At 30.7% G+C, this 16,831-nt stretch overlaps 2 protein-coding genes across 2 annotated transcripts; one reads left to right on the top strand and one right to left on the bottom strand.

Annotated features, from left to right (window-relative positions):
* Positions 1-3,651: 3,651 nt before the first annotated feature.
* Positions 3,652-5,520, top strand: LOC106778557 (early nodulin-like protein 3). Its single transcript, XM_014666526.2, has 2 exons — positions 3,652-3,905; positions 4,733-5,520. The coding sequence occupies exons 1-2, from the start codon at positions 3,707-3,709 to the stop codon at positions 5,248-5,250; spliced, it is 717 nt and encodes a 238-aa protein (XP_014522012.1). The 5' UTR covers positions 3,652-3,706; the 3' UTR covers positions 5,251-5,520.
* An 855-nt stretch (positions 5,521-6,375) lies between these two features.
* On the bottom strand, positions 6,376-14,772 carry LOC106778576 (protein disulfide-isomerase 5-4). Its single transcript, XM_014666543.2, has 15 exons — positions 14,393-14,772; positions 12,761-12,851; positions 12,526-12,620; positions 11,873-11,930; positions 11,111-11,295; positions 10,904-10,961; positions 10,454-10,494; positions 10,289-10,363; positions 9,068-9,124; positions 8,544-8,610; positions 8,255-8,398; positions 7,758-7,979; positions 6,889-7,041; positions 6,727-6,804; positions 6,376-6,647 (listed from the first exon to the last, which is right to left on the bottom strand). Exons 1-15 carry the CDS (start codon positions 14,431-14,433, stop codon positions 6,570-6,572), a joined length of 1,443 nt encoding a protein of 480 aa, XP_014522029.1. The 5' UTR covers positions 14,434-14,772; the 3' UTR covers positions 6,376-6,569.
* Between the last annotated feature and the right edge of the window lie 2,059 nt (positions 14,773-16,831).

The raw sequence follows: 16,831 nt of genomic DNA, 5'->3' as shown, positions 1-16,831 counted from the left end.
AAGAATAATTTATGCAATTAAAATCACTTTTTAAGCCTCTTTAATTCCAAAACCCAACAATTCAACTTCACANAGATTCACTTTAAATCAACCATTTAAGCACAAATATCTCATCAAAAATTTGAATTTTAAAGCATAAATGTGGGCATAAATATGCACTCATCAATCCTCATCAACCATATCATAACACCATAGTGGAAAGAATGAATCACACTCATGTACCCTACCTCACTGACTATAGTCGCTCTTACAACCCAATTTGTAGATTCCTCATACAGATACGTTCAAGTAGTCCCAAAATCTAGCTAAGGAACATGTAATCCTACTACACGAGGACAAGGAAGACACCTTCACCCACACACAAGGAAGGTTCAATACCCGAACAACCCTTCCAATGCATACAAGGCAAAAGGAAGCACATATCCATAAGAATACAAAGATATCCCCTCTTAATGCACTCTCCTTTTCCACTCAATATCACTTACAGTACAAGATGTGAACACCTCTAAATCTCACAAACCCAGAAAGCAACCCCAACTTTTTGTACACCTTGAGAGCAATCCCAACTCTCAATCCAAAACACCACGGTTCTTCCTCCTAGCTCACGGCAACAAGAACACAATCCTCTTGATTGCAAAGTAGACATTGATTCTCAAAGAATACACTAGACGTGTAGAATTGATCAGCAATGTATCAGCACAACTTTCTTGCAAGAATCTTTAGGAATAACCTAAATGAGATCTTTGATTCTTCAAGACTTGTTCTAAGATGCTCCTGCAATCAATACTCAACAAACAAGTTAGTTATGAAAGTGTAAGTTCATGTGTTGTATTGAAACAAAGCGCAAGTTTTCTATTTATAGGATTTTCACATCCTCACACAATTTAATCAATTACGCTTTTAATGTGATCAGTTAAGGTTTTCTTTCTGCTTTAATAGTTTTACATCTGTTTCAGATTTAACCAATTAAGTCTTCAAGCCCTGAAATGTCAGCACTTTTCTTGGAAGCCTGGGAGACTCTTCTCATGGGTGAATGGGTTTTAAATTTTGCCTTTTCTTTTAGTTTTGTTTATATATTGTATTTTGTCAGCATATTTGATATATAGGTGTGGTATATCTTATCTGGAAAGAAAAATTTCACTAACTCTTTTTTTCGTCCTGGTTGTATTTCATTACTGCCATTTTTGTTGTAATTAGCCCCATTGATGCAGTTGGGCTCTTTGGACCGCTTTTACTCTTCAACAACTTGTTGTATTGCGTTCTTTGTAAAACAATTAAATTTCTTATGCTTTTAGCTTTTTTCTAGGGATTTTCATTTTTACATTTTCATTGGAGATACGAGCAGTAAACAGGGGAGCAGATTTAGGTTTCTGAAAAACGGATTTGGAAAAGTTGGGAGAGTTGGAGGGGGGTGTAGTTGCAGGAGAGAGTGAAAATGAGGGTAGGAATTTAGGTTTCAGAAAAAAATAATTAAATATAATTAAAGTAAAAAAAATGGTACTTTTATAATTAAAAATGTTTTGGAAAAGTTTGAGGAGGTGCAGGAAGAAGTGGTGGTGGTAAAGGAAGCAACGTCCAACCTATAAAATGAAAACTCAACCCGCAACTTGTTCATTATTTATGTGGATACCCATTAAAAAAAAACTCACAAGCATATGCGGATATCCATAAATATTAAAAAATATATATTTAAAAAAAAATTAAATAAAATTACAAAAAATACTTAAAATTTAATATAAATTAAATTAAATATAAATTAAAATTTAATTGTAATTAAATTTAATTTAATAAAATATAAATTAATTTATTTTAAATTTAATTTAATTAAATAAAATATAAATTAAATTTTTATTTTTATTTTTTACGAATAACAGATACTTACGGATCAGATTATATAATATTCATATTTGATCCATTTATAAATAGAAATTAACTCGTGAATAATAAATATCTATGAGTATCCACTACTCGTCACGGATTTATCTGAATATTCACGGACACAAATTTTTTTTATCATCCTATACATTGAATATTATATATTGAGTGATAAAAATTATAATGTAAAAAGTAGAAACATAAATGAACTGTTTTAACTCAACTAAGATTTTAAAAATACTTTATGATCACATTTTCTTATCATATAGTCGAAGTTTCTTTTGTGTACGTTAGGAACTATAACTATAGTTGCATCAATTATATTTGTTTGTAATATTTTTTTATAATATTGAGAACTTTGATCGTAATATTTATTAATAATATTAAAATATGTCAAAAATCTTTAATTTTGTCCACTTATATAATTTATAACTTTGAAATAAAATAAAGAGTAATTATTTAATTTGTTTACAAGTATAATTATGTAAAACTATATGAATATAATATCTGTTTAATTTTTACACATATTTATATAGTCATTTAATTATCAAAAGTATTGATATAACTTTTATGACAATTCTTTGTAAGACAGAGAAACTATACTTTGATTCTATTACATCATAGTGTATAAAATATTAGTATTATAGAAGTTTATATTATTTTTAAAGTATATTAATTTAAGAAATAAAAATAAAATATACATTTATGTAATTTTTTTATATTTTTAAATAAGCAACTAATTATTGATGATGTGTTATTATAAAATAAAAGATAATTATCATACATAATAGTTTGAAATTGAATGATAAAAATAAGTACATTTTTTTCTAAAATTCATAGGATAATATTGTAATATTAGGGATTTAAATTGGAAGTTTTCTCAGACAAAAATGACATGCTGAATCTCATATAAATGAATTAATTAAACATCATTTAAAAAATAAATAAAAGCACCAAAAATTTGGATAACTATTTTTTCAAAATTATCAAAATGATATAAGTTTTAAACAAATAAAAAAATGATAAATTATTTTAACTTGATACTATTTCAGTGTAAAGAAATTATGTTAATTTAACACAACTTTAATTAACTAAAGTGAAGTCATGTCAAACTTACATTATTTCAATTAATTAAAAATAAAATTATAATGTATTAAAGTCATACCTATTTACATGATTTGAATTTATATCACAATATACTCAAATCGTATCGTATTAAGATGAATGACTTCATCTTAAAAGTCTGACGTACCGAATTGCAGGACTAGATTTTTTTTCGTAGTTTTTAAAAACTTACACAATTTCAATAATTTTGAAAAAAAAAAATTGCACTAATTAGATATTTTTGCCAAAATTGAAAGCCTACACATTCTTCCTCTAACTATTTTGAAAAAGGCAGGATCTTAGAAGTTCCTCATTACTCATTAATACCAAATCTTAGCCAATAATCCTCTTAATTACTCTATTGTAATTTCCGAGTTGTTATATTGAAATAAGATATATGATGTGAGCTTTTCTAGAATTTTTATACACAAAAAAGTAGAATGCCTATAAGCAAAGTATAAATTGATGCACGTTCATAGATTATTAATATGAAAGCTTCAAAGAAATAACTCCTAACAAGGAAAGAGAACTTATGCTTTGCTCCAGAATCAAAGTAACCCAAAGAGGCAGAGAATAAGAAAAAGTTTCAAAAGCTTCACTGCCACAGTTTGTAAAGTTTACATGCATCTGATGCCTACAAAAACCATGATGTTTGTCCAGTTTATTGCATCTCTCTATCTCCAACATTTCCACCATTTGCTGTGCAATACCCACTTGCCTGTTCTCAATGGCTACCATCATTTTAAGGTCAAATGAAGTGGTTCATGCCTTGATCTTGTTCTGTCTCTTCCTGATGCTGCACAACTGTCGTGCCTATGAATTCATTGTTGGAGGCCAAAAGGGTTGGAGTGTGCCAAGTGACCCCAATTCTAACCCTTATAGTCAATGGGCACAAAAGAGCAGATTTCAAATAGGAGACTCTTTAGGTAAGTTTCTATTCAAACTTTAAGTCACCAATCTTATGCATGTCTTCATTGGTTTTAACTTTCATCCAAGGCAGGGGAAACAAGTGAGGCATTTTTAACTCGGAAAATATATTTTAACACTAATTTTTTACACCACACGCTCAAAATGTGGTTGGACGATTTCAAATTAAAAAAAGCTGAAGCAAAGACATATTTGAAAGAGAAAAATCAAAGTTTGTTTTTTTTTAATTTGAAATCATCCAATCACATTTTGACACGTGTGCAGTGTCAAAATGGTGTCAAAAAAATTGGTGTTGAAATATCATTCTCCTTTTTAACTTGTCTAAATTAAATGACGTTTTTTTAGTTGGATTTGTGGAATTAGATTTGTTTACATAACATAGTCTAATCATATGTAATTGATTTGATATAAACGAGATTAAGAAAAAAAAAACCTATCTTTTTGTGACGTAATCTTGTTAATACATACTTTAATATTGCTTAAAGTTTATTGAAAACTACCATTTAAGAGAAACTTGTTAAATATGAGATGAGTGAGACCTACTAAAAGTTATGATTTTCAGTAAATTTATTTCTCCTTAGTTCTGTTATGATAAATAAAACTGTACTTTGCCTATTGGAAGTTTAAAAACCTTTTAAACCACAATGCTACACTAATCCAAAGGATTCAAACATTGTGTTCTACCTATACCTTTTCAACACTAAAATGATAAAACTTTGCAACAAGTAAAATGACACAATCAATGATTTCAGTTAAAAAATATGGTGTAGTTGGTTATTGAAAAGGGTGGAGTTATATATTTCAACTACACAAATTACAATTGCAGTGTTCAATTACCCTTCTGGCAAAGACTCAGTGATTCAAGTAAGCAGCAAAGACTATGACAGTTGCAACACTGATGCATACGCTGAAAAATTCTCAGACGGCCACACAGTGATCAAGCTCAGCCAATCAGGGCCTCACTACTTCATCAGTGGAAACAAAAACAACTGTCTCAAAAATGAGAAACTGGTGGTCATTGTGCTGGCTGACAGGAACAACAAAAATACATACACTAACCAAACAAGTCCTTCACCTTCTCCTTCTCAGTTTACAACACAATCAGTAGCTCCATCCCCAGCACCTTCTCAGCAACAGGTTCCATCTCCAGTGGCAGCACCTCCTCAGCAAGAGGCTGCTTCTCCGCCATCTCCACCCTCTAACCAAACACCAGCTCCAGCTCCTGTTACTGACCAACCTTCTCCTCCTTCTCCTCCTCACAATGCTGCTTCCTCAATTCTGGTCAGTTTTGCTGGTTCTGTTGGAGCATTATTCATGGCCTCAGTTCTGTTTTTCTCTTTGTAAGTGGAGTGTATGATGTTGTATGAGTGGTTGAGTATAATTTTTTTAGTTTTACTTTTTTTTCTTCCACAAATTTTCTTTTTTCCTATATACTTTGAGTTCAGTGTTATTAAACTGAACTTTGTTCCAAAGTTGGGATGGTATTTGATATTTGTTTGTGAAAATTGAAAAATAAGCTGACAAAATATGTACCCTTTTGTGTGTTCGTATTTGATGATTGTAAAAGTATGATGTATACATGTTGATCTTGAAATAAAGTAAAGCTATTTTTAATTGTAATCTAGTCACAAAATAAAATATGCTAGATTAACGAAATTAGTCCGTATCTAATGGAGATGTTTATTTTGGAGTTTTAAGAGATCCTAAAAGAACACATCTTTATATTTTTTTCAATAATTTATTTATTAAGTTAAGATTGTTTTATTTTGAATAAATAAAGTATAAAAGTTAAAAAACTTATTTATACTACTATTTTGTAAAAATGAATACAAAATAAATAAAAAATTAGCTAAGTTAAATTTTATTTAAAATAACTAATAAAAATTTAAAGAAAAATGATAAAAAACTGTAGATAAATTATAACGATATTATAATATTTTTTCAAATCAGACTTCCACACCCTTGCACTTTTCTTTTTCACCATTATACTGATTTCTTTTATAAACTTAAAGACCTATGTAATGTAAAAGAGAATGACAATGAAATGTTTTTAAAAATAAAGAGAAATTATTGAAAATTAAAAACTTTGGAATTTCTATAATTTGATAAAATATGAAATATATCTTTTTATTCAAGATTTTAACATTCAAAAACAGTAAAGATCATTTAAGTGAAAACATTGTTAATACATAATGTATTAATCCCTGTCGTAAATTTATGCCTCTCGTGTGTGTAGTCTTCTTGCATGGAACTTTTGGATAACAAGTCTTACATTTTTTCATAACTTCAGATTAGGTATTCTAATATTGTAGAACCAAAACAGGCCCTTAGGTGGCACAGGCTGCAAGTCAAATTGTTCGTTTTAAACATTTGATCAATTTAGTCCCAATTTCACATTCAAAATCATTAATAATCTAATATCATAGCAACATTAAGTTATCATCATAACAGTACAAAAAATTAGTGGAGGCAAATACATGATGTATTTATGGAGTTCCCAATTCATGTAATTATCGTTTAACTGAATAAAAAACTAAACAATATTATATTTGTATGCTTTACGGTGGATCCATAGATAACAATCTGCCAAAAGACCTCCTCGCTAAAGTGGATCTGGCGAAATCAACAGTCCTATGCTATAATAAATTGTCAACAGCTATCTATCAAAAATTTTTGCCAAGCTCAACTTTTTTCATTAGTCTAATAGTGTTGTGCAAAATGGAGTCCAAAATTCCAGCAACCTGAAAACCACAGAGAAGACTCGTCAACCATACCAATAGAGGACAACACAGTTGCTGAACCACAATATGAGATACAAACCGTGAAAACACCCCCAATAATAGCACAGACATTCGTAAGGAAGTGAGAAAAGGACTTCGGATTTTCTGTTATTAAGACCTGCCACAAAAAATGTCATGTAAACCAACTACACTTATAAAGAAAGCGGAAACTTAATGAAATCCATAATCTCCATTTGCAGACCTGCATGGGAGAGAGCTCAAGATGGAACTTAGCAACAGGAATGTGTAAACTCTGTGCAACACTGCTGTGCGCTGTATACTCATACTCCTCAACTAATTTATAATCTTTTCTTGTTATCACCTCTGTTTTAACTACCTGAAGGTAATGCTCCATCTGTAGCCACAGATATCAGATAAATGTGTAAATCAATCTCCAAGCATCGGAGATGCGCTCATATTTTCTGTAGTTATCAAACATCAATGAAGGTAATGACCGTGTCTAAAGTCACCAAAAGATTAGATTATATTAGAAGTTGTGTTATCTCTGAGGATATTAACAACTAATGAAGGAACTTGTAAATGGATTTATTGCCTCCACCTCCATAATGCTTTTTTTTTTTCATTTGTTATCCTTTTGGATGCTTCAGAGACTACAGATGCATGCAAAAATTCAAACACATATACGTTCAACAAGTTCCCACATTTTAGATAGCAAAACAAAGAGTTAAGAAGGTTAAAGATTAGAGCCCTTTAGAAATCAGTGATATAACTTCACCATGCATAGGAGAGTAAAGCTTTTATTTATTTCTGTATATTTTATTCTAGAAGTCTAGCAGCAGTCAGTAGTGTATAAAAAAAATTCCAGATTATGAGTGAAGGAGAAATGCTGGAATGCAATTTATAGGGAACAATATGTATTATAGTCTAAAAAATGAATAGAACTTCATCACGCCCTGGGCAACCTATATCTACGGCATCTTACTCTGGGAGATGCAGGTCTATATAACTTCTCCATTAATAATCAAATATGGTGATACAAACCATAAAAAGTCACATTCTCAAATAAAAAAGTTAACGAGGTAGGGATTTTTATGTTAACTATTAACTTACAGTAACATTTGCTCCTAAATCACGTGTGTTGATAAATGACAGGCCATTCAGCCTGTCATGACTGCTACCTACGTAAGGTATCAAGCGCTTCACATCACTCATAACCCTAGGTGACACTTTCCTTCCAAAAGATAAGTGGTTTATGACATGTGACATGTTCATTTGGGAAGCATCAAAGGAATGGGCATCGGATCTAGCTGAGATGATTAAGTTTCCAGGAACCTGCAGAGAGCAAAATAGCTTATGTTTCAGCATAATATATGTATATTTTTTAAAAGAACAGGAGGTCATATCCCCTGTACAATTTTTTATTATTTCAATATTAAAAACAATAGCTTCTATTAAAGGCAAAAAGACAATTTAAAAACTAGGTAGGACCTAATGTGTCAGTTATTTCCAGAGCATTGTGAATGTTAGTTCATCCTCGGACTCAAAACACGAAAGTACTGGAGTTTTTTTACATTGCAGTAGGTTAATTTAACCATACAGAAGTATACCTTCTTAACACGCACATATCCTTCAATTCTACATCCTCCAGCTGATGGTGCTGGTCTTTTTGTATGAGACGCAAAAGTGGATTTATCCCCCAAACTTAACTTCTGAGATTCTGAAGGAAGAGACGCCACTAAATTGTCCATGGTCTGCAGGTGAGATACTTCATATCAGGTATGTTTCACTCTAATGGTAAAGAGGTGATGTTCGATTACATTAAAAAGCTTTGTCTGGACTCTTTCATGCTAAACTCAAAGCATATAATGCTAATTTTTAAACTAAATATATGTTTACCTTGACTAGGCTATCTGTGTCGCGATCACCGTAATAGGACTCGTGCTCGTGATGTCCATGGTCACTCCTGAAATAGGAGAGAAGATGACTAGATATGATCAGAAATCTAAAACTTTAAAACCCAAATCTCAGACCAGAGAGGTTCAATATTCCGAATGTTCAATCGTGTAGATTTCGTTGAATTGAGATTGCCTACAGATAGAATTATTCACTGCTACGACTTTCAAGAAGGAAAGTGTCAGCAGCAGCACCAAGCTACCTTACATTATTACTATATAGGACATGACTCACATCACAAATTACCATATGATCTTCCTTCTAAAGTTAAGCTGGTCCACCTTTTACAAACAAAAATCCCTGCATTCTCCCAAATTTTCTATCATTACCATTGTTGGCCTTTGATCATTATTCCCGTTCTAGACAAGATTTGAGCAAATAAGCAAGCATATAATACCTCAAAAATCGCATGCATACAAGTATGTTTCCCAAAAAGAAAAGTGTAAAAAGAGATCTTGCATTATTACCTCACATCACTTCCTTTTCGAAAGATACGAATTGAAGGATACCCTTGTACATGATGGCTGGATATTGGAATGAATACCAAAAAAGATAAGGAAAAATAGAAAAGTCAGCATAAATAACAAACGCTTTTCTGGACAAAGATCATCTCCATCATTATAGTAAGCTAAGCACATATCTATAAACCTATATCATAAGATTTTCTGGTCATAATCCACGAACTTAACATGATTCTAATCTCCCGGATGCAACGAAAGAATACATTAAATAATATGACAAAAGAACGAATATCTTTGTTACACTATATGGAAATATCCAAGGCTATCCTGATCATATCTTTGATAGTCTTTTAGAATTGGTTCCCACATAGTAGGAATATGATTAGTCTAACTAAGGGATAGAGCTCTAGGATTTGTGATCATATCAAGACATGTAACACATCAAATAGTTAAGATTTAAAGAGATTATTGTCCCGTCTCTTTTTTCCCTGTCCCCGCTCTCGTTTTTCAAATCCTTCCATTGCTCTCTATTTCATCGATTTTTAAAAATCCATCCCACTGCCTTAATATCCCCTAAGTAATAGCTAATATGAGTGATGGGTAAGACTAATTGATGAAAAGCAAATTTGAAGTTTGGTAAAATTGAAAAATCAAGTCCATTTTCTAATGCCTACATATAATTTGTTTGCACATCGTCCACAGTACTCAAATCCTAGGGGAACAATGTGAAATTTTGAGATTTAAACTTAATTTAACTATAGAAAATCAGCTTCTAAAGTAATATATCATATTTTGGATATATTTTTAGATAACATCTTTTTCAGCAAAAAATTCGACATAAAAATATTTAATTTATTTATAATTTAATTTTAATTCAATCTTATAAAACTTTGTAACGTGAAACTTATCTCACATTTATATACTATATTTTTTTATTGTATCTCTAATTTACGTGAGTTTTCAAACAATGAGTTATTCCCTATTTTCTTCCTATTTTCTTCGGCTGAAAGTTTAATCTATAAGTAATCGTTTTCACCAATCATCCATCAGCGTAACTCCCTTTATTACAAATATATTATCTCTGTACTTTCAGCCACGGTAAAACTTAAAAAATCTTACGATTCAGTAAAATTATGAACGATAGAAAACCTAAATTATCAATAAACACTACAGAAAGATCAAGGAGATAAATAGCTGCAAGAAACGTTCTTAAAAAAGGGGTACTACCTCCGGCACAATTCTCCATTTTGAGTGCAATCTACCCTCCCCATAACAATACGACCATCCGTTTCTGGATCATATCTTCATAAAAAGGCAATCGTACAGATATTACATCAAATTATAAAAGTCTAATCTCTAGGACCGAGGAAAACACTGTAAAAATTGAAGTACCTCTCTCTAATTATTTTAGATGCTTTTTCCCATGAAGGTTTCTGAAAGGAAATAGATGACAAAAGTGTCACACAAAAACTTAAACGTTAAACAGAACAACTTCTACATGATTTTTTTCATCACAATTTTGTAATTCATCGATCATCTTATATATGCAGATTACATGCACTATGCAACACTTACACCCTTTGAATGGCATATCATTTAGGCTTCTGCAGCATGAGTTGCATTAGTCACCGTTAAAGTGTATTTGATGATGAGGTTGCATTGCAGTAAGCATTCAAATTAGCCCTTACCCCTACTTACCTAACCGAACGATTATTTCTTAAGGGATAAAAGTCATTGATAATAGAAATAGAAAAGTTAATGTATTTAGACAACAATAAAGAAAAGAGGAACCCCTTATTTGTTGAACTAATGAGGAACAATAAACGAAGATAAAATAATTACCAATCTTTGACTCCAATAACACCAAGGAGCATAAAAATTAACAACTGTAATTGGAAACCTGCCAAAAGGTTATTCAGAATGGGGTTAATGGTACAAAAATATTGTTCAGTCCCAGACACCAGAGAGAAAGAACTAGTCATCTCTAGTATAGCTGAAACTAAAAAAAAACAACAAAAAAAGAATGAATTTCTTGATTAACCCACTTACTGGTGAGCATATTTATCAAAATTATCTGTTGTGAGTTCAAGAGAACCTCCAATGGATTCTTCATGTACTTCATTATCGTGCTTTATGTTGGTAGTAGCTGGTTCTGAATGGTACTCGTGACCAGTGGTTCTTAAATTTGAATCAATGGAAAACTTGCGAATTGTTTTTGTTAGATTCAGCCTGTTCTGAAAACAAGAGGTCACAAATTAAGGACATGGAAATATCAACAAACAGAGACAAGAAGGAATTAAAGCACAGGAAAACATACAATTCATAAAAAGATGAGGATTTTGTCATTCGGAACATAAGGAATAGTGCGAAAAGAAGTAATAGATCTATTTGAAGTACTTGTTATATTTCAGTGCACAGGATTCACATTTAAAGGGAAAATATGGCATATAGAATTTTGAAAATCTATTGATGAACAAGATTCAATGAACTTTTTCTAGTGGTTAATTACAGGTTCCTTAGGTCTGAATTCACAAAATTATACAATGTATCTTCCGTGAATAGAATACTCATGTTTAGCCAATTCTTTGCTACTCAATTTTAATGAATACATATAAACTTATTATGTTAAACAAATGGAACTAATAAATACTTGGAGATTTTAATTTTTTTTTGCTACAGTACTATGGTAAACTCAGGGAGTCTATGACACATTTAATTAACTAATCAAAAACCAAAGTAAAATTTCTAAAACCAGAAGCATAAATATTTTTTTTTGTAAGAGATGATCAAAAGAAAATAATAGAAACTTACTGTGCCCAGCACATCACTCACATCAACCGCTGCAAACTCACAAGAAAGGGCAGGAAAACTACAATATAAATTGAAGCCATCAGCAAGAAACAATATATAGAGAGCACAAAAGTTCATAAACAGTCATACATAGTAAGAAAAATACGATAAATAGCTATAGTTGCTATATGAATTGAACAGGTAATACAAACTCAGAAAAATCATGAAACATATAAAACACAGTTATCACAACAGCAATCCTTGATTTCATGCCACTCTCATGTACCATCACGTCATATCAAATGTATAAAAATAATTAAAACAGGGTTCCAGTTTTACAGCTTCAAATCCAGTTTGAAAGGAAGAAAGAGGTATACTATATGAAAAATAATAGGTAAGTAAACCTGTCGAAGGAAATAATTTCTGTCTATTAAGACGTCAAATTACAATTCATTTTCTTTAACAAATTAACCAAATTTTTAATGATTAAGTTATCAAACTCCTAAGAGGTGCCCTTTGTAGATTTTTAAGTGGAGAGTTACACGCATTCTTGATAACAAGAGTGATGGTATACAAATATCATGCAGCCCAAGTTCTACGCTGTACGAAGTCCATGTGGGAAAAACAATGAAGCTATATATACAAACATAGAAAAAGCCTATTTAGCCTTTTACCTCATATTGAAATCTATACGTAAATAGTCCCCATCACTACTCTTGTCAACAATAACAGATGTAGCGGTGCTGACAGACAAATAACTATTAAGTTCCTGCAACACAGTTGCATGTAATAAATCAATATGAATTTTGACAACCAAATTGAAGCATGAGACCTAATATCAATCCTAGAACACATGCATGAAGGCTTCACATGTGATAAACATAAACATTAGTGGTAAAAGCTACAAACCATTCCAAACAAAAACACCATGCAGAGAGCTGCTATTATGGATAACCCTGCTCCTGATACTGAAGCCTCAGTTAAATCTCTCGGGATTTTTCTGCAGACAGAAGACAAACAGTAGGCACATATTTATCAGCAAAAGGACAATGTTACGTGCATTCACAAATCTTCCCCTATATAATTTGAATGCTTTTACTTGAGTAATTTATTTTCTTATTCCACTCTCTCTCAAAGAATAACATGCCATTTTTTCTTGTTTATTGCTTCCATTTATTGTTTTCAACAAATAATCACAACATTAACACTTTGTTTTTACTTTATTTTATGTTTCCAAAGATTTACATAAGAAACAAGGAAAACAAAAAAAAATTGTTTTCAGCGTTTTGTACACATATTTGAAAATAGGATTGAACTTAAAAACAAAATGACTATTTTCTAAATGTTTGTAAAAACAAGAAAGAAATAAAAGCACAAAATAGTTTTTTCCAAACCAAGCATGCCCTTAATTTTTCCTTTTCAAATTTCAAAATTCATTTAAATATTATTAAACATATCCTACTTTTCAGTTTCAAACATCTTCTCTCTTTAAATCCATGATTTCACACATTCCAGATGAATTTCGAGAAGGAAACGTGCAAGGCACGGGATATTCACCATTTACAATTAAAAGTTAAATTGTTTGTAACAAATACACTAAGTGGACTACATATACCACCATTTCTCGCATATAAAACATTTAGCACTTTCAGTAAGCATCGATGTATGACATCACAGTACTTCAAAAGGCTTCTCCCGACCGGTAAAAGCATTCAATATTTTCTCGGAGATGATAGCACATAGTTCATAGCATAATATCTCAAAATTAAACTCACCAATAAAATCCAGAAGCTTTGCTAATAAAAATTAAAAACACTTGATTTCTTATACGTGAATATGAAGTGAAACATGTTGACAAGGTTCATGCATATAAAAAGTCTTTATTAATGAAGACATATCCATTTGATTACCCATATACTCAACATCTTGGAAGTGGTCACTGCACATTCCAAACAAGATTCAAAACTAAATCCCCATTCACTAATATCCATTTTTGCATATACACACACTGATTAAATACGCATCAACGTTCTCCTATGCTGTACATTTCCCTGAATCACTCACAACTCACAAATAAGTCCGCGACCATGTTAACCGCAATGTAAGGTTTCCGAAGTGTCCACAACCACAATTGAGGCCGCATCGGTTACATTTATCAATAATATTCCATATATCACGGAAAACGATGAAACTGCTATTGCAACAGCTTCTAAAACATTTTCCAAATGCATAACAGAAGCAAAACGAATTGAATTGATTTACCGCTTCACCAAAAACAGAGTTAAATGCCACGACAAAAAAAAAACACACACACATAGATGATTAAGCGAATAACAGAAAGAGTAATAATCATTATATGAATCAATCGGTAACTACAAGTTTACGGTCAAATTAACGGAGCCACCGGCATTGCAGCTGAAGATTTTCACGTGCATTCAAAATATAGATAGATTGAACAAACAAGGTGATCCAAAAACACGAAATGCACAATTGTGGAAGAAAAGAAAAGAGAGATAGATACGAAGAGAGGGAGATTCTAACCTGTAAAAATCCACCGATTTGAGTTTGCTGGAGGTAATCATGGTTGCGAGAAAGCGAAATTTCACGGAAAATGGAAAGGAAAATGAAAGAAGAGGATAGATGAAGAGGAGAATAGAAGAAAGCTCAAATCCCAAAGGATTGAGATTTGAGATTGCAAATGGAAATGTATTGGTAATAGATCGAAGGAGAAGGAGCTTCAACTGTTAGCTTTTCCGTTGAGTTTTCGTTCAATACTAACTAAAACTCCGCGCACTCTGTCTCTCTCACTCAGTTTGCGCAAAAATTATTATGTATTTTTTTATTTTTTATTTTCATTTTTATATTAAATCAGTGATAATACTACGTTCAGTACTTTTCACGAATAAAATAGTATAAGAAAACACCTTTACAAAAAAAAAAACAGCATAAAAAACTCACAAAATAATATATGACTAAATTTGGAATACCTTGTAACTAACTTAAAAATATTCTTATACGTTTCCTTTTTTCCTTTGTAATGGTATCTAGTAGTTCAAACTTTAGAATGCCTTACTATTTTTGTATGCATCTCTTTATATATATATATATATATATATATATATATATATATATATATATATATATATATATATATATATATATATATATATTAACTTGCATATGTATGCTTTTTCAGTTGATGGATTTTAGTAAACAAAAATATTCTAATATATTATAGATTTTTTTTAAGTTTTAAAGTTAAGGGTATTTTAATAATTTTTATTCTCAAAACTAAATAAATTCAAAACCCTTGTTCACCTCCCTCATTCCTTTCAACCCTTTCTATTCATCTCTTTCACTCCAACATTCGCTGTTAAACAATTTGTTTTTGTAAAGAGTTGAGTCATTGACATATTTGCCTTGAAAAAAATGTACATTCGAGATCTCTTCAATTTCATCATCTTCACTAACCTCTCTAATTTCATCATTTGCGGATGTTGAATAATCATCCCTAAAAAACACTTCCAGGTCAATTACCAATTCTTTCAAATATCATTATACTTGTGAAAATTAGATAAAATTTGATAAGACAAAAAATATAAAATGAAAACTCATTATAAAATAATTTTTTTGTAAGAAAATGTTTGACCGTGAGTGTTTCTAATTGTTTTCCAGGCCTATTACTAATTGCTTCGGATGAAATTATGCTTCTGAAAATTAGATAAAATTATATAAGACAAAATTTATGAAATGAAAACTCATTATAAAATCATTTTTTGTAAAAACATTTTTTTTAAGAAATTGTTTAAGAACGAGTGTTTCTGATTTTTTGCAGTTCGGAGTGATGACAGAGAAATTTTGAAAGATAAAGGGTTGAAAGGAATGAAAGGGTTTGGGGTTTCTGATTTCTTTCATATATATATATATATATATATATATGAGGCTTGTTTACGTGCTTTCAGTTGCTACATTTTAACGATGTGTATTGGGTTTTAGTAGACAAAAATACCCTCATATATTATAGACTCTAAGTTTCAAGGTTAAGGGTATTTAAAAAAAATTCATTCTCAAAACTTAAAAAAAAAAAAAAAACCCAAACTTTTACTCACCCCTCTCATTCCTCTCAATCCTTTCTCTTTCATCTATCTCACTCCAACATTTTCTCTGTAATTAAAAAAAAATCAAAAACACTAGTTATTAAGTAATTTCTTACAAAAAAAAATGATTTTATAATGAATTTTTATTTTATAATTTTTGTCTTATCTAATTTTATCTAATTTTCAAAAGCATAATGATATATGAAGGAATTGGTAATTCGCCTGGAAAAAACCAGAAACACTCGCTATTAAACAATTTCTTACAAAAAATGATTTTATAATGAGTTTTCATTTTATAATTTTTTGTATTATCAAATTTTATCAAATTTTCACATGCATAATGACATTAAAAGGAATTGGTAATTGGCCTGAAGGTTTTTTAAGAGATGACGATTCAACCTCTGTAAATGATGAAATTAGAGAGGTTAGTGAAGATGATGAAATTGAAGAGATCTTGAATGAACTTTTGCCTGAAGGCAAATATACCAATGACTCAACTCTTTACAAAGGTAAATTGTTTAACGACGAGTATTTCTAATTTTTTTTTTCAGTTGTATCTACCATAGGATGATAGAGCAAAAAGGTTGGAGTGAGAGATATAAAAGAGAAAGAATTGCGAGGAATGAGAGAGGTAAGTAATAGTTTGTTTTTTTTTTAGTTTTGAGAATAAAAATTATTTAAATATCCTTGACTTTAAAACTTAAAATCCATAATGTATGAGAGTATTTTTGTCTACTATAATCCGGTACCAACTGAAAAAACAGGCGTACCTATTTCAATCACTTTTAAAACGAGGGACTAAATTGACATTTGTCAACGAAACTGAGAACAAAATTGGCTATTAAAAACATATATATATATATATATATATATATATATATAT

This window comes from Vigna radiata, unplaced genomic scaffold, assembly GCF_000741045.1.
Source record: "Vigna radiata var. radiata cultivar VC1973A unplaced genomic scaffold, Vradiata_ver6 scaffold_23, whole genome shotgun sequence".
Classification (NCBI taxonomy): domain Eukaryota; kingdom Viridiplantae; phylum Streptophyta; class Magnoliopsida; order Fabales; family Fabaceae; genus Vigna; species Vigna radiata.
Note: the sequence above shows the minus strand (reverse complement) of the source record. Positions and strands in the feature narration are given on the sequence as shown.

Bases quoted from the DNA above. Each gene is read 5' to 3' on its own strand.
- LOC106778557 (XM_014666526.2), top strand. From the start codon at position 3,707: ATGGCTACCATCATTTTAAGGTCAAATGAAGTGGTTCATGCCTTGATC. The intron at 3,906-4,732 runs GTAAGTTTCTAT...TTACAATTGCAG, and splicing joins TCAAATAGGAGACTCTTTAG to TGTTCAATTACCCTTCTGGC.
- LOC106778576 (XM_014666543.2), bottom strand. From the start codon at position 14,433: ATGATTACCTCCAGCAAACTCAAATCGGTGGATTTTTACAG. The intron at 12,852-14,392 runs GTTAGAATCTCC...TTCTGTCTGCAG, and splicing joins AAATCGGTGGATTTTTACAG to AAAAATCCCGAGAGATTTAA. The intron at 12,621-12,760 runs GTTTGTAGCTTT...ACTGTGTTGCAG, and splicing joins TGGTGTTTTTGTTTGGAATG to GAACTTAATAGTTATTTGTC.